Source organism: Ochlerotatus camptorhynchus, unplaced genomic scaffold, assembly GCF_037179485.1.
Source record: "Ochlerotatus camptorhynchus isolate MF236.1 unplaced genomic scaffold, CSIRO-AGI_Acam_v1.1 ptg000357l, whole genome shotgun sequence".
Taxonomy (NCBI): Eukaryota; Metazoa; Arthropoda; class Insecta; order Diptera; family Culicidae; genus Ochlerotatus; species Ochlerotatus camptorhynchus.
Window position 1 is genome coordinate 4,121,536 of NW_027040845.1, and position 24,863 is coordinate 4,146,398.

Consider the following 24,863-nt stretch of genomic DNA (forward strand, 5'->3'; position numbering starts at 1 on the left):
ACCCGTTTTGCATCTCCTAATTTACCATCCATGTCGACTAACACACACACACCCGTTCGCCACTCGAAGCAAATCCGATCACTCGGGATCGTTGAAGAAAGTATCCCCGCCAAATGGTAATAATGGTCAGCAACAGCCGCCGCGGCAGCATCAGCAGTTTGAGCTGATAGCTACGTCCAAACACCAAACCGCTACCGGCAGCGAGCGCAAGGGTGGTGCAAAGAAGCTTGAAATCAGGGCCAATATTTTGGAGAACGAAAACTTCATGCGGGGCAACGATAACAACAACAACAACAACAATCCAGGTAGCAAAATTTTCAGCAACAACCTGCTCATTAGGCCAACGCAGGACGTCCGACGGGAGAAGGAGCAAGCGGTGTCCATCGAGCGGGTTGAGAAATTGGAGCTGATTGGGCGCGGCGGCGAACAGCAGCGGATTCCACTGAAGCGAGGCGCCACCAAGATCGTTAAATGCAACAAGAGGTAGCTACCCTAAATGTTCCCTCACCACCTGCTCTTTCGCTCTCTTTTATACCTACCGCACGATTGAATTTGGATTTGGGCATAGGTTGTCGTGCATTTTTTTTTTTTTTTTATTTTGGTACCCGAGTTTTGGCTATCATATATGCTGTAGGTATGCTTGTACTTTTCAAAGCCTGCACTAGTTTTTGTTTTTGTTTGTGGTTTGGTCAACACTACATTGTATAGTGGTTTTACTGTTTGAGTTTGGATTATCGTATCTTTGGAGTGAGTGATTAATGGTTCAAGCGTGACTGGGTTTTCAATCGAATGGTGTGTTTGTAAATTTGTTCAATTTATGATTCGTGAATATGGCGAAAATAAGGGTTTGCCATTTGATATGTTCTAAACGATTAGTAACAAGACATGTACCGTCGGCACTGGAATGCAAGTATAAGTAAGTGCACAAATGAATGAATTTGAAACACAAATGAATGAAAAAAAATCTGGAATTAAGACGCATAGAAATCAGAAATGCAAGTATAGGAATCTGAACCGAATGAAATTAACATGACTGTTTGGTGCTGTACAAAAGAAATCAACGCAGATAAAAATATCTGAATTTAACCATCGTGTAAAATCTTTCCACGTTTAATTGTGAGCTAAAGATGGCAAAACAATTAAATTATTTTCCAGCCTGTATATAACCACAGACAAACAGACATAACACTCGCAAGTTGTTCATCGAACAAGCATTTAACGGTAAATTTAAAAGAATCGTAGTTGGTAGTAACGCCACCTGTGGCGCGCATAGTCAATTCCCTTGCATTTAACGTTTACCCACTACCGCCATCTGTTCAACGTAGTTCCCACCACAGTGTACTCAACAGATGGCAGAAATGTTTTAACGACGATGTTTTACAGTGAGAAATATTCAATATGTTATATCTGTTTGTCTGTGATATAACATTCCTAGAACACTAAAGTTTTATCAAAGTTTGAAATATTTAAAAAAAATTAGCCGAGATCTAAAATATAGTCTAACTGTCTTTGGCGTTTTGTATTTTGTTTAGCCTCAAAACCTGGAAATTTTTGGCAAAATTCCGGGATCTTGCAATTTTTTCTGGATCTTGTATCTTGTTGTCATAGTTGTTGTTCTATGACTTTTGTCAAATTTTAAGTGACAAACTTGAAAATTTCACAGAAGTTAGCATTTTACAATAGCTTTTTAATAAAAAATATTTAAAAAATATTTAAGCGGACCATGTTTTAGAAATCAACATTTAAACGCATTTTTTTTATATTTCACCCAAAATTACTTGAAATAGTTTTATCGTGTTTATTTTCCCTGAAAATAAATTCTAGCCTTCAGAATCATAAGGGTCTAACTCTTCATCGATTTTCTCTTTGCATTACCACAGTTAAGTATTCAATAGATCTCCAGCTAATTGAAGTCCTGTGAATATTCAGGTCGTTCAAGTATTATTCTGAAATATCGGATTTTGATTCCATTATTTTTTCATTTGATTATTCGACATTTTCAAGAAGGAGCTAAATATAAAATATGACGGAGATGAAACAGCGTGTGGCTGAAAATCTCCCTAACCCTTTGCCTGTACCTTGAGATCAATTTGATCCCAACCCCATTTGAAAGGTTGTAACTTTTTTATTTGTCGATGGATTTTACTAAATCATTCGTGACTAAGTGCGTTGAGCAAGTTCTGTAATACTAACAGAAATCTGTTCCAAAAACTTGAAAAAATATGTGTTGGAAACAAATTATTGAAATACTTACGTTGCCTGTACTCTTGGGTCAATTTGACCCCAAATTCAAATTGCCATATCTAAACGAAATTTCAATGGATATCGTAAATTTCAAATGATTTGCAAAGTATTATTATTATTTATCTTTATTAGGGAGGCTTTCAGCCTTGGGCTGGTTCACCTTCAACACGCATTTGCAAAGTAAATTTAGCTTACTATTCGTTTAAATTGTCTGTTTTGTTAAGGGGCGGATCACTAGAGGGGAGGGGTCATTGTAAAACTATACCTATTACGTGGCATATTTTGATGATAAAGATATTTATATCACGAGATCCGAGCAAAGTCAAATAACAACCTGATATCATCTTGAAAACAAGGCTTGTTATTCCAGATATCATTCTGTTTTCAGTTGTTATCGCATAACTAATTTAGTTATATATCTACCTCGACTAATTTTGCTATCAGTTTATATCATGAATGAACATGAAATGATGCAAGGTTAGTTCAAAACATCAAATATTATCCACATGGTGAGAAAAAAACACTACCAATCATATTTCAGTTATCAGCGCCTGTTATTGCTTTAATACCAAATCGATAAAATAATTTGGAATTTTGTTGAAAAAATTGGCATGGATCACAGTATTTGTTATCAAGATGTTTTCAGAGATAACTTAATCAGTAATTTTTTGATATCCCAGAAGTATTCGTTTGTTATTATTTTTGTTATGTTGGGTGTTTATTCAACCACAAAGATAACGTTATCACGTTCAGTTATCAAATCTTGATAACCGGGTATCAGAACTTGTTATCAATTTGGTATAATCCTTTGTTCGGGGATCCCAACCATATTGAATGTTGCTTCCTTGTGCAAAGATATTCAAGAATACAAGGTCTTCTGAACTATGGATAGTGTATGACAGAATTTACTCACTAGATGACGCTAAAACAAAAATGATCTAGTTGCGCCATCTTGAATACACATTATATAACGCAATTTGCAAATCCTGCTCATATTGATGGTTTCCGTCTTCGTGAAATTGGTGGACAGGACCTATCTTAAGGAACAAAGTTTAGATCATAATTCACTCACCAGGTGACGCTAGTGTGACATTCATTTTGAATTGTTTGTCCCAATTAAACACCTTGACTAGATAGAAGGTTCCCGTCTTTGGAAAAAATGTTCCGATGAACATTACCTATTTTTTGGTAAAGAATATAGTTCAGATTTCACTCACGCCCTAACTTGACATCTTGACTAGATAGAAGGTTCCCATCTTTAGCAAAGTAGTTCAGATGAACAAGATCTATTTTATGGTAAAGAGTTCAGCTTAGAATTAACTCACCAGGCGGTGCTAGTGTGATAATATTTTTTTCATTGTTTACCCTAACTTAACATATGGATTAGATAGAAGGTTTCCGTCTTCCGTAAAGTTGTTCAGATAGAGAAGACCTCCCAAGTAACATTTTAAGTTGTATTATGTAATACAAAGCTACTATAAAACAACATTCATAAAACCCTGGTCAGCGCAACTTTGCATTGATGCATCCACCAAAACCTCATTAAGACTAGAATCTGTCTAGTTGGCTTATCCTGGAGAAGGTTCTGAAGGGTATATTTTCGAAGCTCTTCAAGATTGATTTACTGCAAAAAGGTTGTACGACGAACGTATCGAGAACCATTTGAAACCCGTATTTAAGCTACAATAAAAGCTATTTGGCCACAATAAAAACCTTTTTCAAGCCATTTCCCTTAGCCGCTTGCTGAATCCATTAGAAAAATCATCAATCAAGATAGAAAAGGATTCTTAAATACCACCGATCTTATCAAAATAATTGAAACTGATCATATCAAAATTCTATTCAATTTCAAAAATTATTAAAATTGTTCTTATGTGAAATGTACTTGAAAACGTCGAAAAAAATAAGTCCGCCCTCGGAGAACGTCGATTTTACTAATTATTTTTAATTGAAAAAAAAATTCTCCAGATTGATCATTAAGCTCAGCCGAGATATTTTTTACGATTATCGTATTTCGAATATCTGCTCATTGCTTTATTGACCAAAATAAAGTTATATCCAAGGAAATACTTAAATACTTAAAAGTTGTTTTTCATGGGCCATTTGTGCAAAAGTTGTTTTGCGTTAATAAAATCCCTAACAAATTCATAAAGTTTTAAAATGGCTTTAATGAAAAAAACTTGCTCACAGAATTGTATTTATCTAAAGCCATTTTGCTTGATCCTAAACCGTGCACGAGAATAAATCAAACATCCGAAATGAGAAAAATGACTCATGATTTCATTTTTTGATGTTATGAAAATTCACCATGAACAATATTCATGATATCATGAGCTATGTTTGCTTAACGCACCCAAGATTCCCGAGATCATGAATCATTCGAGTTTAAATCATGAACTTATAAGACTGCTTTAAATGCCCCGGAACCGCTGAGCTCCTGAAGGGAACCCCCTAAACCCCAAGCTGCTGGTCTTGACCAACGGCAGCTTCCAGGGATGGCACTCAAGACCTTTGTAGGTTCCGGGTCTCAGGGCGTATAGGCGTGGGAGACTTTTCGGACACGGGAGAACCTAACCAACACTATGTAAACGGTTAAATACCTGTTTATTAGATTTGACGGTACATTGCGGGCGGTGGGCGGCGATGGTGATAGTTCGGAGGTGGCGCTGGTCCAGAGGACGCCGGTACAGTGCGGGCGGTGGGCGCCGATGACAGTGCAGGTGAGACTTTGGGGTGAAGTGGAGATGAACGTGATGGCGGCCACTACATGGGCCGAGCCAATGGCCACGACCAGGGCGATCTCTTGGTGCCGGCGAAGCTAGTAGGACTTCGCGGGGTACTCGGTGACGCAGTGGCCAGTGGTATTTCTCCTCCGTAGCTCGGTAGCAACCCACACAAAGGCGGTGGCTCCGATCAAGGCGTGCTATTGTGGTGGCTGGCCGGTGGGGACGCCACTGGACAGGGCTTGGCACTAGTAATAGCCAAGACAATGGTGGCGGTGATGGAGGTTGACTGGTCGCCTGAGGCCAGATGCGGGCCGGATCCCCGGCAGCGTAGGTGCTCGTTAGCGTTACCGACGCGATAGATGTTGCTTGGCGGAGCAGGCACGGAAGGTCAACCAACACAGCTTTTTCCAAGACCGTTCGCGGTACAGCAAAGCCACGACGTCGAGGTGGCAGAAATTGGTCACTTAGACTCTTCGTCCGTAAACTACACGAACAAGGTTCACTCCGTGATTTCCTTTCTGTAGCTCGATCTCGACTGCCTTCGCACCGTTGTCGTTCTCTGCTCCCGATCATGCGCTCACTGGCTCTCCGGCCCAACTTCATTCAGGTTCAGTGGATTCCATCCACCCACCATTAGCACTCACACATTAGCTGTTCGGTCACTCGCGCATTCAAACTTGCCGTTACAAATCGGAATAAATCAATTTTCTAATATAAACATTCTTTCCCTTCCGTGTCATTTATTTTTAAGTCAGCAATGTTACCCGCCGGTAACAAACTAGATTCATGAGTTTAACTTTCAGTTTTAAACCAAAACATATTAAAAAATAAAATATTGCAGGATTCGAACCATAAACTTTACGATCATTAAACCAATACTTTGACCACTGGACTATCAGTAGTTGTATAAAACGGAAGGCAAAAGACGTATAACAGGTACATCCCAAGCAGCATACTTCCATCGAAATAAATTGCTGCAACTTGATTGTGACTAGAATAAGTTGCACACAAGCAAACACAATTTTTCAGTGACAAGTGTGCTGCTAGGGCTATGTAGTGCGGTGAAGTGGTCATGATTCGGCTGCATTATGAAATCATGAATTTCCATAACGAAATCACGAATCATTGTTATGATTTCATGGGATGGCAAGTTTTTTGATTTCTTATTCATGAAAATGGAATCGAATTTTTTCCCGTGTGGAGGCAAAGTTGCCTGCAAAACGTTAAACGTCAAAGTTTGTTTATCTTTCGATAGTTGCGTTGTGCGATCATTTCAACGAGGTTTTACTCCAGCGTTCTTCCAGGCGAATTTCTCCCGCTGGATTGGAAGCAATTAATCAGGAAGTGTGCAGTACTGTCTGCTGGAAGCTCAATCGTTCCCGTAAAAGATACCCTTCTTCCCGAAGTGCACCATCAAACGATGCAGTTTAAATTAAGTACGCTTGAATGAAATTTTGACCCTTTCGCTGAATAAAATCTGGTCTGTTTTTAGACTGTTTCATATAGGACAACACCGGTCAGAACGTGAGGCAAACGCCAGATGCTCAATCGTTGCTGAAATTGACTTCCCTTTGGTCGTTAACATTGCTTGAATTATTCATCCTACTTCGAGTACCCTTCGAGATTTCCTTGTCATAAATTTTGTTTTTATTCACTATGAGGATCCAACTTTTAAGTTCAATTTGTAAACAGAGTAATTTACACTTTAACAAGTCTAAACAACAACAATATATGCTTTTGGCTCTCATTTAAAACTTTTATAATGATAGAGCAACTTTATGGAGTATTTTATCAAGGCATTAATAAACAATTGCTAATGAACTTTATGACTGATTTACAGAACAGTTTTATGGAGGGATTGATAGCTGCTTTAAACTTATTTTTTTAAAAGGTAGTTTTTGACTTCCTCGACAGACTACAAAAGGTTTTTTTTTCCCTTTGGTTTGTTTTTTCCGTCGATCTTGTTTTCCGTGCTGAGCACCAATGCTACCGACGTGCCAGGAAGGCAGCTCCCACACCTGGGCCCTACCTATCGACCCATCAACTCATGAACTGGAGACCAACGGCTTTACTTCCCATCCGAAGGAAGGCGTGATCAGAGATGTTATGCCTCAGAACATCCCGGCGGCGCCGACTGGGATTGAACCCAGGCCTGCTGGGGTGAGAGGTAATCACGCTTACCACTACACCACCGGCGCCGTTATAAAAGGTTTTTAAAAACAGCAATAAGCTGAATTACTAATCAGGAATGTTTTACACTTTGAAATGTTGTATTTAAACGAAATAGATTGTTTATTGTCGTTATAAAAGCATCATAAATCAGAGTGGATGCCAAGTAGCTGCTGAATTGTTACTTGGGATCTAAGGTAATCAGTTCAGCTCAGAAATGACTCACCATGTGGCGTTAGTGTAACATTAATTTTGAATTGTTTGCCCTAACTTAAGATCTTGACTAGATAGAAGGCTCCCGTCTTGGGCAAAGTTGTTCATATACACTAGACCTATTCTATGGTAAACAGTTTAGCTCAGAATGTACTCATCAGTTTGCACTGTTGTTTCACGCTGCTTTGAGTTTTTTGTTTTCACTTGACAGCTTGCCTAGATAGAAGCACTAAAACAATTATATGGTAATCACCATAGTTTAGAATTCACTCCCCAGAGATCGATGGATCTTAACTTTGTATATATTGTTTGCTTTTATTTGACATTTTAACTATTTAGAATATCGCTCTCGGTCAAAAAATAATTAGTTGCCAACTTTGTTCAGCAGATTCCTGTCATCTACATTTAGAAGAAATACGCAATTCAATTTAGACTTCCGTTTATTGAAAAATGTCTCTTTTGTGTCATCAGTCACTATTGGTCATCAATAGTCTAGGATAGGTCTTGTCCATCTGAACAACTTTTCTGAAGACGGAAACCATCCATATGACCCCATGGTACAGACAACGTAAGTTTTTTGACGTAGAATTGCGTCCTTCGGCAACATATTGGCGGTGCAATTTCAAAAAACCAAAATCGACAGCGTTACGAAAAGTGGTCAGATTTTGACCATTTATAACTCTGTCAATATCGAATGGATTTTAATTTTAAACAAGCCAATCGATTGGAAATTTTTCTACAAAACTGCTAAAATGAACACTTTATTAATTTTCAATAGGTCACTATTAGAAATTACACAAATGTCCAACGATTGCAAAGGTGATCAAAATTATCACCGATTGCCTGCAAAAAGCGCTTTCCCTAACACAGATTTCAAAATCGAATTCCATCCGGTCTCACCGAACGGTGCTTATTCATTTATTATGTCCGGTCGGTCTTTTGGCGCGTGGCGTCAACATTGTTCTTCAGTACACAACGAAATGCTGCGTCCAGTCACCGAAGAAGCCGCACCTCTACTGATCGGATTCAGTAGCTCTTCGTGAGTCACTGTGGGCCATCTATGCCAAGCGCGTCACCCTCGTTCCAAACAACATACAACTCACCAGACTCATCCGTGTTGCACACCCTAATAGCTCAGCATTACTCAACCATCACGACAAAACGGTTCTTTTCAGGACCACCGTAAATTATTGTTGTTTAAGAGTTAGTTTTCATTGAACGTTCGCTCGCCTTGCTGCCAGCCACATTAAAGCTCTTTGATAATGTACCCAGCAACCAAACTTTTTGGCGTAACAGTTTTGAAAGGCTACATAAAAATTATTGCACTTCGAATTAAAGTAAGGTTTTCTCCAGAACGCTAGAAAAAAGCAGAATATATAAATGATCGTGAAAATCTCACGAATGGAAAATTTTAGCAAGAAATTCCCCCAATCAATTTTTACTTTTTTTTTTACTGTCTATTGAATAAAACAAAAATTCCGTGCGGTTTTGTGCACGAAAATGCGTAATTTTGTCATCAGAAATTGAGGCGTTTCTGTGATGGGAAAAAGTGGTTTCCGTAACATAGTCGCCGAATATTGATACCGAGCACGTAATCCTACGTCAAATCTACGATCGTGTCTTGGATACAACCTCTTACCTTTTTACTGTTGCGAATAAGTAACGAAATTAGTTACTTATTTACTACGCCCGTGCTTTCGCTTCTAATTATCATATCACTTCTCTCGTTACAGTTTCTTTAGGTTGTAATCAAAACGAAAGCACGGTATCTCCCTAACTATAAAGAGCACTCACTATAGACAAGTGCACTCCCCAACAAACAATTCAGGGTCACAAATCACTGGCGTGCACAGGGTGGGGCAAGGTGGGCCAATTGCCCTCCTTTTATAAATAAGATTTGTATTTCCACATTTACAAAATTATGATATAAAATAACTTGATTTCTTGATAACTTGATTTGAAGGTAAAATAACTTGATTACATAATATAAGAGCACTGAAAGCCTTTTATTGTGTCAATTCTTTTGAGATGGTGCCTTAACATTTCACCACAAAAGTGTATGAAGAGAAAACTTCAACTTGTTTGAAAATGTTTGGTGAAAAATCTGGTAAGAGAAGGAGGAATTTGTATGAACTCTGTGTTCTGTAAAACTTTTCATCTCATAATGGTAAGTTTTGTAATTATCTATCGTGACAAATTTATTACCAAATGGTAGGTTTTTAGAAGCACGTTTTCGCAGAGGAGCAGCTCCACTTGCAGGTCAATTATATTAATCAAATATTTCTGAACAACTTAATTGAAGAAAATTTAGCATGTTCAATAAGAAACAAATCATTATTGGCTTTTAAGTATTACCGGCTTCTCAAATCAATATAATATATGATTTGCAAAGATTAATACTTGCTTACCATTTGATTCAACAAGACAACAAAACACCAGTCATTTAGATCGCCACAAAATCGAACTATCAGCACCATCTGACGTGACTTCAGCTGAATCCAACCAACAAGACAACAACATTCCAGCAAATGTATCATTTCGGTTAAACCCCTACTATTGCAACCATATGACGAACAGATCATTATCGACATAGTCGATGGGATTATATAGTCAATTTCCATTGGCTGTCTGAAAGCAGTTTTCATTGAAGAAGATGAACCACACACTTAGATTTTTTTCTGAGATGGGCACCACCGAGCAGCTTGGCATTTTATTTTACTGGATCTCAGTGAAAAATTTGCCGATATTCAGCAAAAATTATGTTTGTTAACTGAGATCTCAGCAAAATTCCCATTTGTTAGTTGAATCTCGGCAAGTTTTTCACTGAGATCTAGCAAAATAAAATGCCGAGCTGCTCGGTGGTGCCCATATCGGCAAAAAATCTAAGTGTGCACAACCGGGGCAAAAAAATAAAATTAGCTAAATTGAACAGTAGGGAAACAGTGGTGGATGGACAGCACCATCCACCACGCATTTTGGAGTACTCCCCATCCTCAGAGTAAATGCACCATAGAAAAAAAATTGCCCCTCCTCAACTAGATTCCTGTGCACGCTAGTGTCACAAATAAAATTACATTATGAATAAATCCACATTGAGATCGATAGATGCGCTTTTATTCCGCTGTTTGCTCTGATATGATTAATTTACTAATTAAAAGCTGTATAAACGTTGACTTTATTTCTGATTCAACACCAGAAGTTTGAGCTAATAACAAACTGAATAAGTGTAATTTGCACATAAATTTAAGCTTTAATTCGACTGTTTTCAATTGATTTAATAATACGCTTTATTAGACGTCTAATAATTGTTTTCTAGCTCCATTATTAAATTGCATTGCATTGCTTTACAATATTGCTGAATAAAGGTGAATACAGTCAGCATAATAGCTCTTATACCACTATACGTCCATGTTTTAATTGAATGCTTTGTAAATGCTTTACAAACGACGTATTCATTCATTATTCCACAACACTGTTTCAGGCTAACAACAAGACGAAATTAAAAACATAGTGGTTACCGTTTCCGCTTTCCAAGTAGAAGGTCGTTCAGTCCCAACGTCAGCCCTTTTTTTATTTTTGTTCTACGCCTAATTAATTTAAATCTTTATTATCGATAACATCACTAACGGCAACGAATTTATCGATCTAGTGAAAAGAATAGCCCAGAATCCATTCGATGGAAATTGGAGAGGTGAAGAAGTAACTAACATTGGTCTCACCTAAAACAACGATGAATGAATTAATCATTCCCACAACTCCTTGAAGTAAGTAGCTAAAGTTGCGATCGGGAGTTCTGATAGGTATTCAGATGTTTAGGTGGACTACGTTTTAGTTGGGCTCGGGCTGTAGCCCACCTAAATCGAAGTCAAAGTCATTTTTGACAGTGCTATTTTTTTTCGAGGGGCTCATGTATGAACAATTAGGAAAGTTACTGTGATGATAATAAACAATCGCTGTATCCCTCAACCAATTCTTAGCTTGACAGCTCAGCCCAACTAACAAAAGTCTTTCACTAAGTGGGCTACAGGGTTAGCCCAACGAGCGAAAAGTGACTGTGGCAGAGCAATTTTTTTTTTTCCTTTTCGGGTGCGTCTAGTGAAGATTGGCATAACAAAAAATCCTTAATGCCTTGGTAAATGTAGGTATCTATCTTCACAAGAGCACGTGAGCATTCACAAGGCGGCCCAAATAAAATAAAACTGTTTGTCTGATTGTCTACAATTAAGGGCACTGATTGGTTGTATAGCAGAAACGATATTGATATTTCTGCACCCAGTTTGTTTTGATTTAAACAAAAACAAATTGGTTTAGGAACTGATTACTCATGGAGTAACCATGAGTAACCTGAGTAGAAGTATCGATATAAACCAGTGATGGAAAAGTTCGCAATAACTCACTATGACTCGCGAACTTTTCCCATGGTGAACTTCGTTAAATATTGCGAACTTTTCCAACACTGATATAAACAGAGTGCGATACATAGAAGGCCTCCCTTAGCTCAGTCGGTAAAGGCGCAGCTACAAAGCAAGACCATGCTGGAGGTGGCTGGGTTCGATTCCCGGTCCGGTCTAGGAATTTTTCGGGTTGGAAAATTTCTCGACTTCCCTGGGCATAGAAGTATGATTGGACTTGCCACACAATAATACTAATGCAAAAATGGTACAGGCATCAAAAGCTCTCAATTAATAACTGTGGAAGTGCATCTAGAACACTAAGTTGAGAGCACGCAATAAGCTAATATGCGATATGCAATAAGCTTGAAATGCGAAGAAGAAGAAGAAGAAGAAGCGATACATAGAAAAATACATGAATCGCTGAATTCATCAAGTTACAGAAAATAAAGAGTTGTGGAGAGTTGACTGTACTTTTTTTATGCCATGTTTAGTTTGAAATTAGACGGGAAAGTTGTTGAGTGACGATTAAAATTGAATTGCATGACAATCAGCGTCAAACCAGTGTAGAATATAGTCGCTATATTCAAAATGCTGGACCCATTTCAATATATTTTAGACCAACAATTGAAAAGGTACTATCAACTTTTAAAACAAAACGTTTATTATTCTTTCCTCGTCAATCGAACGCAAATTACCGGCATCATCGGATAGGGGAAACTTTCCTCAACCCAAAGATGGTGTTAGTTTGCGTAGGCGAGCCTTGAGTCACGAGAAAAGAGTTTCCGAAGTTTTGTTCGCAATAGCTGTGCTCTATTCTGTTGTTGGTCGTTATTTGCTCGATTGGTTCCGCTATTTGACAGATCAATTGGCTCCCGAGATTCTATCCGCCAGACTATGAATATAGCAACTATAGTATAGAATCGTCCAACATTGACCAGGTTCGCTGCTTGATACTCGTAGAAGTCTCTAACAATTGCCGTATGTACATTTATTTTCATTCCACCATTGATTTCGACTTCAATGGAGAACACCAGTAGCCCACCCCACCGCGCTTTTAATTCTACGAAGGAGACGCCGGATAGTTTATTAAAAAAATCATGCAAAGTTGAAATCATCACCAAAATTTGAACAAACGAACACAAGAATTCAAAGACTATTAACATTCCATATGTTTTACAACGCTATTCCAGAGTCCACTTTTCTACAGCTGTCCTCCAAATGTTATGTGTGTGTGTGTATATGTGTGTTTGTTTTCGAAACTCTCCACTAACCAACTCGTGTGTATCGGACTAACAACAACCCCCAATTCCAATTGCCCCCGTTTCCTTCCAGCGATGCATCCTTTTTCAATCCCACCAATGAATCTCAAGCTCAAGCCTTAGCCAACCGTAGTTCCCTCAGTTGTACAGCATCATCCGCCGTGGGTCGGGACAGCAAACTGTCGTCTCTCCACACCGTCCCAAGCTTCGATACGTACGAGGAGTTCTTCTACTACTACGAAAAACAGGACCAATTGAAACCAAAAGAATTCGACTATCATGCTGGGGAAGGTTTCCAGGACGTTATCGAAGGCGAAGAACTGGAAATTCCATTTACCAATACGATTAGGATGCACAAGATTAGCCAACTGGAAAAGCGCGGTTCCAAACGGGGTAGTCGAGGAACCTACGGAGACGGGGACGGGGAGGAGGATTTTGTGCCTCCGTTCTACGATTCCAACGAGTTACGCCCGATTGTGGCTGCTAGTGGTGGTGGTAGTGGTTTCGGAGAAGGCCCTGGTGGAAGTTCGGCTCGTAAGAAAGGTTCCCGAATACCGAAGAAAGTTGCTAGAGATAGAAGTTTGCACCTGCTGCACGGTAGAAGTCTCGAGTCACATCAACTACAGGACGAACTCGAGACTAACGGCGGCAGTGGTAGTGGTAGTGGTGGCACTAGCCAACAGCAACAGATGCTTTCTAGACGGTTCTGTGTGGAACGGGTAGAGTGCTTTGACCTGGCACGCGATCGGAACGAAATCATCCAGTACCATGATAAACCTAGCTCGTAAATGTTTGATTGATATTTTTTTCATGTGTGTTTTTCTCTTCTTTCTTCCTATCTCTCTTGCATGGAATTTCTTTACAGTGGGTTCACGCCGGACAGATACGATCCATTTATATCTGCCAAGAGGCAGCTGGAGGAACTATTCTCAGCATCTTCCGGCTACAATGCCTCGACTCCACGACAGCAGCAGAACAACAGTCGATCGACGACTCCCCTGACTCCGACAGCTAACTGTATGAGCAAATCCGTCGTTACACCGACAACCAAAACATCTCCGGTCGTCAACTCCAACTTTAGACGTGCGTCATCGTTGCGGATGCCCCGAAAGGTATCCCGGCCAATGTTCATAGAGAAAGCTAAGTCAAACATCCAGAAGGGCATCACCGACGATGGGCCGGTTTCTCCAAACTTCCTAAAGTCCTCCGAGTACGATGAGATCCCAATCAAGTCGGCTTTCAACGCGCTACAAATGGCAGAGAAACCGAAAATGCGCGATTCCAGTACGACGCGAAAGAATCTCAAACTAGACATTAAAGATCCGAACATGCCGGCCACGGATGTTCCTCTGTCGAAAACGGACTCGTTAGCCGTATTCTTGAAGTACGAACACGAACTTAACCTGGCAGCGATGAGCGAGAAAGACATGAAAGATAAGAGCAATAGCTTGAGTAAACGGTCTTTGTCGCTGGGCGGTCAGGAGCGGAAGGAATCGATGCTCTACGGAGGTGTTACCGGTAATGGGTTAAAAAACGATCGATCGCCTCAAGATGAAAAGGACAAAGCGGAGAAGATCCTCCAAAATATACAACCATTCAAAAAGCTTCCACAAAAGCTTATTCCGATTAAGCTAGAGCCTATTAACATAACCTACAGTAACAATAACAGTAGTCAAAAGACTATTAACAATGTCAACAATAGCAGTAAGAGTAACAATATCACTAAGAACAATAACAACAACATCAACAGTAGCAACATCGGCACAAGTAAACCGGCTGTAATATCACTGGATGCGATTCTTGGTAAAAAGCCCAAACCTCCCCCTCCTCCACCTCCACAGGAAGAGAAGGAGAACCGCAAGGATCCTAACTATATCGATCCAAAGCTTATCAACAAATGTGACAACCTTCCAATAGTAGCTACCAAGCTATCGTCCTCCGAATCGGAGTGCAGTGCAAGTACGATCGAACTGTCAAAGAAACCAACCGATTCAAACCGGCTAGCCGAATCTTCCAACAGTTCACCGGAAAATTCAGGCGGTGAGACTGGTGGTGTTGACGGCGGAGTTCAACAGCCGATCCTAGACAAAAAACTCACAAACGACAGTACAAACGACGACTCCTACGACACAAGACCGACGTTAACCAGACAGAACGGCACGGCCACCTGTAGCAGTAGCAGCAGTAGAGATAGCAGCCGCGAAGAAAGCCCAGTAGAACAACAGCTGCGTAGTCCACTGGCACGAAACCAAAGTCATCTTGATGATACCAAACCCCAGACACCGGACTCGGGCTTGGAGCGAACCACTCCAAAGCCCTCCACCCCGATACCGGTCCAGAAGAAACCGGAGCGGCCACCTCTGCCGTCGTTCGATGACTTTGACTTTGACGAATTCATTTCCTCCTTCGAAGACGAAAGACGATCTTTCAAAAATGCCCTCTACGCCCGTAGTACCAACTCTAACTGCATCACCAGTAGTAGTAATAGTACCAGTTTCATTCAGCATACCAACAGTAGTGTTTTGGATAATAGTGTGAAGAGTGTTACTAGTTTGAACGGTAGTGTTAGTAGTACCAGTAGTCCTAGCCATGTCAATTCTTCAAACAGTCCCCACTACAACAGTATCAATACCAATGGTAGATCTGATGAAACACAGACGACGACTCACCAACCGAAGGAACCGCCTCAAGTGCCACGACGTCGACACATCGGAGAGCTGAATCATACCCCGTCACACAGCACAATACGAAATCTTCCAAGCCTTCAGGGCAGCAGCGTAACCAAACCAGCGGCACCAACACCCACAGATCCGAGGTCTCCGAAGGCAACCCACGCTTTCGGACCAACTAACGATAACATCAATAACAACAGTAGTCCGCTTCCGCGGGACACCCCATCTTCGTCGCGCCTTGGTAGTGGTAATAGTTTTAATCATCACCATCAGCCATACCAACATCATCATCAACAACAACAACATCAGCCATCAACAGCGAACCACACGAACAGCAACAACAACAACAACACGATTTCAGCACACCTGGTCCCACAGCCATACACAGCTACAGTTACAAACGCGGGATCGCCACTGTTCGATTACCACGGCATCAGTCGGCACCAGTCTCCACTGTCCAACGCCAACAATGGCAGCAATGGCAGTGGAATTGGTGGGCCTGCTAGTGGTGGTGGGGGCGGTGGTATCATATTCGACGATCTCTCTCCGACAGAGCGGGACCTGATGAAGAGCGTCCAGGAGCTGGATCGGATGTGCGAGTCGTCATCCTCGATGTATCCGGCCGACTCGGACGAGATGTCGAGCGTGGAGGGCTACCCGCTGTCCAATTCGCCGAGGGACCACGGAAGTGCACGGCACCATCATCACCGATCGGATCGACCGTCAGCCGAGGGATCCAAGTTCAGTGCCGATTCGGCCTATGGCAGGTGGGTACTAGACTTTTATTGACTTGGGGGGAATTAGCTTGGGTGTCGTTTTCTTTTTTCTTCTGGTGGTTGTTCACGGATTAGAGTGCACAGTTACGGTCGATTGATGGTGAGCGAATAGTGGATGTTCCATTGTGCAGCAGAGAAGTTGCTTTCAAACAAATAAGTATGATACAACTGGTCAAATCGCAAATTTCGAAAATGTCATTTCAAGTCTTTTTTGCGAGATTCAAAATACCCAAATTTTATGACAAATGTGAATAATTAACCATAACAAACAATTCTAGATAGAGCTGGAATTAGAGCGTAACAGCTTTTGTAAACAACGACTTCTATCGATGATTTCTAGAAAGTTAAGGCTTACCAACGCAAATCAAGAACACCATCGGGTAGGGGAAGACTTCCCCTACCCGACGGTTATGTTTGTTTGCGTGGGCGTGCCTTGATTTCTTAGAAATTATCGATAGAAGTAATTGTTTGCAAAGGCTGTTACGCCCTAATTCCAGCTCTATCTAGAATTATGCAAAGTTTCATACGCATCGCAGAAGGTCGAGTCAGATCGCCATTACATTTATTTCTATTGATTGTGATTGTACATTGATTTGGCATTTCAATTGATTGATTGAGCCTGCCTGGCTATTTGTCTTTGGATATTCTAATTTAATATTTCTCGATTACTTTTTCAAAGGGACGTATCAGCTTTTGTAAATTATGCATTTGATCGTCAATTTGGCGTAACTGGTAGTTTGCACACGTTTACTAACACCACTAGCAGGTAGGACAAAAAATCCCTATCTGATGGTAGTGAGAGCATGCGTGGGAGAGCTACCAGTTACGCCAAATCGACGATCAAATGCATTGTTTACAAAGGCTGATATGTCCCTTTGAAAAAGTAATCGAGATTAGCGTTTTTCATCTAATTTACAGAATACCCCTTGGGAGGGTGTGGACGTAAATCATGGAACGTAAACAAACGAACAAGAGCCGCTTACATATGTCGGTCTCAGGGAACCGAAATTTACACGACTTTTTCGTAGTTTGTAGCCACGAGTATAACTTAACCTAACGTGCTAGATCGCGTATGATCTGATGTTCTGATATCTGACAGGTGTATCTGAACCTTTCCAAGCAGACCGTTCTTTGCTCTTCGAGAGACTGAAGCCCAGCCAGCCGGTGGACCTCAGAATTTCGCGTCCGTGGAGGACTGTTTATGATCATCCTAAGGATCTTGTTCTGGATCCTTTGGAGTTTAAGGTAATGGCATTTGGCGCATCTCCCCCAGATTGGCATACCGTATTCGATTTCGAGAATAATGATTTGCTTGTAAGCAGCAAGCTTATTTTTCAGAGACAGGATGGACTTCCTGTTGATAAGTGGATACAATGATTTTATCAAGATGTTGCACTTGGTTTTCGTTTTGTCAACGTGATCCCTGAAAAGCAGCCCACTGTCAATAGTCAGTCCAAGGTAGATTTCCTCTTCAGACCATTCCACCACTGTGCCGTTTAGGCAGATTTTATTATTCTCAGACGGAACAAATCTGGGAGATTTTGAGTGTGGAAAAATTATGACCTGGGTCTACGCTACGTTGATACGGATCTTCAAGTTGTTGCAATACTCAGACAGGACATCCAAGCCTCTCTGGAAATTGGTAGTCAGAGCTCCGATGACCCTACCTTTGTAGACGTCGTCTGCGAACAGAGACAACGATCCACCAGGTGAATAGATTGAACAGGATGGACCCAAGGATACTTCCTTGAGGCACACCTGCACCGATGTTGAAGGCATCCGATGTGATGCCATTCAGAGAGATCTGGAACGTCCTGTTTGATAGATAATTTTGTATGATCTTCACGAGGAAGACCGGAAGACCATATCGATGCAACTTGTACACCAGGCATTCAAACGCAGATGTTTTACAAACAGCCTTGTTCTGTGTAGGAATGTTTGTTACTCGAGTCAGTTGGTGGACGGTCGATCGACCTTTTCGAAAACCAAACTGCTCCTCGAGAAAGATATTGTTTTCTTCGGCAGATGTTAGAAGCCGGCTGTAAACTGCCCTTTCGAATAGCTTGGATAAGAGAAGGCTGATGGTTCGGTAACTTGAAGGAGAGGAAGGATCCTTCCCAGGTTTCCGGATGGGTATGACTTTAGCTAACATCCATCACAAGGAGAAGTAGCCTAGTCGGAGGCACTGATTGAAAATCAGTGCTAGATGGTTGAAGAATCCAGATTGAAGATGTTGTCGAAACCTGGAGCCTTCATATTTTTGGATGATTTGATATAGGCCAACAGTTCGTCAACTGTGATCTTGGATTCTTCAGGAAAGATGTTGGCAATCTGATAGAGGTTTCCTACCTTTTCAGCAACCGCAGCCTCGTGTGGACTGTCCAAGATTGTGGGAGCTGACGAAGTGTTGACCTATCACTGCAGCCTTCTCTACAGGGGTTATCAGATGAATCACTGAATCATCGGAACGATTCCGTGCTGGTGGTGGAATGGGCTAATCTGGGAGAGCCCGGATCTTACTAGCAAAGTCGTTGTTTCTGAGATCCATCATCCTGGCTTGGATAATTGGTCTTATGGTCAGGCAAACCAGAGTGTTGGTACTGCCTTCGGATGGTATTAGATAGTCTTATAAGGTCTTTGGTAGGGCTGTCAAGGTTTAAAGTGTTACTTACCTGTCTGCATTCTGGCACGTGTTGTTCCCTGGGCCGGGATATTGCCTCCTCGATGGATTGTAGACACCGGTCAACGTCTTCGGACGTCTCTGGTTGGACATCGTAGTCGACGCAGTGTTGATATTGATCCCATTTGACACGTGGTAGTTGCGCCGTGAATCTTATAATCGATTCACAGAGGAACCAACTTCGGCCACCACCGGATAATGGTCCGAGCTGAGTTCCTGGTAGGTGATAGGTTGAGAGATGTTGTTGCCCATGTTGCTGATGAAGATATCGATGGTAGCGTGAACACCGGACCGACTCAACCGGGTGAGAGTGTCCGGACTCAAGATGTTGTGCTGCGCTTCCTGCAGGTCGTTGTTCAGGATGGTGCCGTTTTGATTGCGCCGACTGTTGCCCCAAGATTTATATTTTTTTTTTTTTAATTACTTTATTTGTACAGGCTCAATCGAATAAACTTTACAGAGCCGAGTTATCCTTTGCGTTATACATTATTACTGTCTTAAATTTAAAGTTAAAGGAACTGGACCGAGTACTCGCGGTTGTCTCGAGGTTAGTGGAGATTTACAATTTTTTGGATGGGAAAAGGGAAGAAGGAGGTTTGAAATGTGGTTTACGATACAACTATTTAATTAATCCTAAAGCATGAAATTATTTCTATTCATCTTGAAAACAAACATTGAAAAAAAAACCCACACGTACAAAATACAAACTAAACACAAGGTTAATCAAACTTACAATCTAAGGTTAATATCCTTAAAGTAAACATATATGAGTTTCATAAACTCCAGATCGCGTCTAGCCAAAATATCCCGAACTGGAACATTAGGTTGTCTACCTCGAGCCCGAAGGGAATCATAAAAATGTGATCTGACTCCACGATACTCCGCACAAGACCAAAGGATGTGATCAGCGTCCTGGTAACCTTGTCCACATTCACAGAGATTGCTGTCTCCCAACCCCACACGGAACAAGTGAGCGTTTAGACAATAGTGATTGGACATGAGACGAGACATCACGCGTATGAAGTCTCGACTCAAGTCCAACCCTTTGAACCATGCAAACTTCGACACCTTAGGGATAATTGAATGTAGCCATCGTCCCAAGCTCCCTTCACTCCATTGATGTTGCCAGCTAACGAGCGACTGCTGACGATAAATAGAGAAAAATTCACTATAGGCGATCTGTCGATCATAAATGTCGCCTTCCATAGCGCCCACCTTCGCAAGTGAATCCGCCTTCTCATTGCCCAAAATTGAGCAATGCGAAGGGACCCACGCGAAGGTGATGATGAAAGAGCGCACGGATAAAGTACTAAGCAGTTCTCGTATTTTCAAGAGAAAATACGAGAAGTGCTTTACCGGCCTAATGGAACGGATAGCCTCGACAGAACTGAGACTATCCGTAAAAATAAAGTAGTGGTGTGGAAGAAGTGAAGCAATAGTTTCCAAAGTGTAGTGAATTGCTGCCAGTTCAGCCACATACACAGAACAAGGAGCTTCAAGTTTTCGAGAGGCGCTATGAAATTCATTAAATACACCAAAACCAGCGGACTCCTCTATTAGAGATCCATCTGTGAAAAACGTTCTTGCAGAATCAACATGGCCAAACTTTGCAGCGTATAATGACGGAGCAATCATAGGACGATGATGCTCTGGAATTCCGCGGATTTCCTGCGTCATAGATAAATCAAAATTCACTGAATTGCCAAAATCGGAGAAGACTACACGATTGGGAATATTTCTTGAAGGGCTGACATCCTGTGTTAAATATAGGTAGTACAAAGTCATAAAACATTTTTGAGGATTTAGCTCCAGAAGCTTCTCAAAATTTGCAATCACCAGTGGGTTCATTACTTCGCAACGGGTGAGGAGCCTCAGAGATAACTCTGAAAAACGGACGGATAGTGGCAACATGCCTGCCAGCACTTCGAGACTCATAGTATGAGTCGAGTGCATGCATCCTAACGCGATACGAAGACAACGATACTGGATCCGTTCCAGCTTGATGATGTGCGTTTTAGCTGCCGACTGGAAGCAAAAACTGCCGTACTCTAAAACCGATAAAATCGTTGTCCGGTACAACGTCAGAAGATCTTGTGGATGGGCTCCCCACCACGTTCCGGTAATTGATCGAAGGAAATTGATCCTTAGTTGGCATTTTCTTCTCAGATACTCAATGTGGGATCTCCAGGTGCATTTGGAATCGAACCAGACCCCGAGATATTTAAAAGACATGGAATGAGTGATCGGTTTACCCAAAAGTTGAAGCTTCGGTTGTGCTGGGCTATGCTTCCTAGAAAAAACGACCAACTCAGTTTTCTCCGTGGAGAATTCGATACCTAGCTGAATAGCCCAAGTAGACAAATTGTCCAAGGTATCCTGTAAGGGTCCTTGCAGGTCAACCTCTTTTGGCCCTGTGATAGACACTGCGCCGTCATCTGCAAGTTGTCTCAACGTGCAATTGTCACTAAGACAGACATCAATTTCTCTAACGTAGAAATTGTACAAAAGGGGGCTTAAACATGAGCCTTGGGGGAGACCCATGTAGCTAAATCGAAAAGCTGTAGAGTTTCCATGAGAAAAGCTCATATGTTTTTCTGACAGCAAATTGTACAAAAAATTATTCATTAATGGAGACAATCCACAAGCGTGGAGTTTCTCTGAAAGAACTTCAACGGATACTGAATCAAAAGCCCCCTTGATATCCAAGAACACAGAAGCCATTTGCTCTTTCTTAGCAAAAGCTAACTGAATTTCCGAGGAAAGCAACGCGAGACAGTCGTTCGTTCCCTTACCCCTACGGAAACCAAATTGAGTATCTGAAAGAAGGTGGTTCGTCTCAACCCATTTGTCGAGGCGAAAAAGGATCATTTTCTCCAACAATTTTCGAATGCACGATAACATCGCGATGGGACGATACGAGTTATGATCTGACGCGGGTTTTCCAGGCTTTTTAATGGCTATAACTCTCACTCGCCTCCAATCATCTGGAACAATATTGAACTCCAGGAACTGACAAAACAAGTTCAACATGCGCCTCTTAGCGACGTCTGGGGGGTTTTCCAGCAAGTTGAACTTGATTCTATCAGATCCCGGGGCAGAATTGCCACACGAAAGGAGAGCGAGTGAAAGTTCGACCATTGAAAAAGGGTGACTGATTTCGTCTACCGAATTCGCGGTTTCGCGAGGAATCAACTGCGACGGCACGGAATCCGGACACACTTTTCGCGCGAATTTAAGAATCCATTGATCCGAGCATTCCTCGCTTTCGTTGTTAGTAGACCGGTTACGCATTCTTCGCGCCGTACTCCAAAGCGTACTCATAGACGTTTCGCGCGACAATCCGTCTACAAACTGCCGCCAGTAACCCCGTTTTTTGGCCTTGATGAGGCTCTTGAGTTCACGTTCAAGAGATGTGTATGCGTCGAAATGCTCGCGTGTTCCGCGTTTCCGAAAAAGTTTAAACGCGTCGGACTTTTTACGGTAAACCTCCGTGCATTGTTGATCCCACCAGAGCGATGGTGTTTTCTTACGAATAGACGATCGCGGCACCGGTCGTGTTTGAGCTTGAAGTGCGCTGTCGACGATGAGATTAGAGAGGAAATTATATTCCTCCAACGGCGGAAGCTCATCCACTGACGATACTGTATCGTCTATCGCGGATTGGAACTTAGTCCAATCAATGTTACGGGTTAGATCATACGCGACGTTAACGGATTCTGACGAGTTGAACCCACTGGCAATCGAAATTTTGATCGGCAGATGATCACTACCGTGCGGATCCTGGATTACATGCCAAGTGCAATCCAACGATAGTGAATTGGAGCAAAAGGTGAGGTCTAATCTGCTACCATTCGAGGATGGACCAGCCAAACGTGTTACTTCTCCATTGTTAAGGATTGTCATGTTGAAGTTGTCGCAGAGATCATAAATCAAAGTAGAACGGTTATCATCGTACAGCTCCCCCCAGCCTGTACCGTGGGAGTTAAAATCTCCCATGATCAACCATGGAGCGGGAAGTACCGCACATATGTCGAAAAGTTGTTTGCGATTAACAGAGACTCTAGGAGCAATATATACAGAAGCAATACAAAGGCTCTTACCTTTAATGGTAGCCTGACATGCGACAACTTCAATACCGGGGAATTCGGGAAGATTCACTCTATAGAAGGAATGGCACTTTTTGATCCCCAAAAGTACCCCTCCTCCACGTGAATCCTCACGATCCAATCGAATAATGTTAAAATCAAAAAAAGGGAGATCAATTTCTGAAGAGAGCCATGTTTCACAGAGGGCAAATGCATCGCAATTATTGTTATGGACTAAATACTTGAACGAATCTAATTTCGGAATAAGACTTCGACAATTCCACTGTAGAACAGTGATCAAATCCCCGACCTCGTTTGGAAAATTATCCATCGAAGGAGATGATAGCTGCAAGAAGGGGCCATTTTGAAGTCAATTGCTTCAAGAAGGATTTCACAGTGGGAAGCAATGTGAGGACAATGCTTTTCAGAGGATCAGAAATGTTGAGGTATTTGAGAATACCGTCCACAATGTCATCAAATGAGAACAGCCCAGATGAAGAAGGGGTTTCTGTTCTTAAAATTGGGGCATCAGGGGTTTTGGATGTCCCCGGAAGAGGTGGAAAATCCTGGGTATAATCAGTTCTGCGGAATCCAGGAGGAGTAGAAGTCTCCTTTTTTCCACCACTCCTTGATTTGGGCAAGCTGATTTGGGGTTCTTGATCTGCAACTTTCCGCGAACGGATGCGTTTTCGTTTCCGGGCAGAACCTTCCGGAAAACTGAAAGAAACTCCCTCCTCAGCCAAGTCAGAGCCAGACTCGTCATCTGACAAAAGAGCGAAGGGATTTGTTTCGTTGGTCGATGGCTTGGCTGTCTTAAGCATTTCTGCAAAAGACCGCCTGGAACGTTCCTTAAGGGAGCGTTTCATTTTGTCCCCGAGCTGTTTGTACGCCGGGCACGACGAGAGAGCATGAGGAGGAGTTCCGTTGCAGTACACGCATTTTGGTGCAGTAGCTGCGCAGGCGCCATCCTCATGTTTCTCCCCGCATGTGGAGCAGCGTGCCTTGTTGCCGCAGTGGGAGGCCGTATGTCCCAACCGCTTACAATTCTGGCAGTTCATGACCCGAGGTACAAACAACCGCACAGGAAGACGAAGTTTTCCCAGCTCGATGTATTGAGGAAGGGCAGATCCAGAAAAGGTCACCCGAAACGAGTCTGTGGGGGTAAAACTCTTTTTACCCTCGCTGAGCGATACTGACTTCATTCTATGAACGGCCAGTATCTTTACCGGAGGAAGCAAGGGGTTCTTGAATCGGCCAACCGCTTGCTTCTCCAGTATCTCGGGGTTCAGGCTCGCCTCAGTGACCACGCCTTCGATCTCCACATCAGAGGCTGGAATGTACACCCTATATTCCAGTGTGAAAAACTGGGAAACAGCAATTTCATTAGCCTGTTTCAGGTTAGCGACGGTCACACGAAGTTTGTTGTGCCTAACCTTCGTTATTTCGGTCACGGCAGAGAATCGCTTTGTCAGATCATCAGATATCTGAACAACATTCAAGGGTTTGTTTTTGGGCTGAAAATAGACAACCCATGGGCCAGTCGAGTCATTCGGGTAGGCCCGCAATCTGGAGTTTTTCTCAGCCTGCCCATTGACAGACTGAGACGACGAACCAGGGATGACATCATCATTTTTCTTAGATGAAT

General features: G+C 42.0%; 1 protein-coding gene across 5 annotated transcripts in view; it reads left to right on the top strand.

Moving 5' to 3' along the window:
- The window catches only part of LOC135709211 (putative uncharacterized protein DDB_G0277255), a 316,014-nt gene that overhangs the window by 285,804 nt on the left and 5,347 nt on the right, over positions 1 to 24,863 (top strand). For 3 of the 5 annotated variants that reach the window (XM_065231452.1, XM_065231450.1, XM_065231451.1), the window contains 2 exons: positions 70 to 483; positions 13,871 to 16,444. In XM_065231452.1, coding sequence (XP_065087524.1) covers positions 70 to 483; positions 13,871 to 16,444 — 2,988 coding nt within the window. The remainder of the gene's footprint in view (positions 1 to 69; positions 484 to 13,870; positions 16,445 to 24,863) is intronic. The other 2 variants (XM_065231453.1, XM_065231454.1) reach the window with 1 other exon arrangement.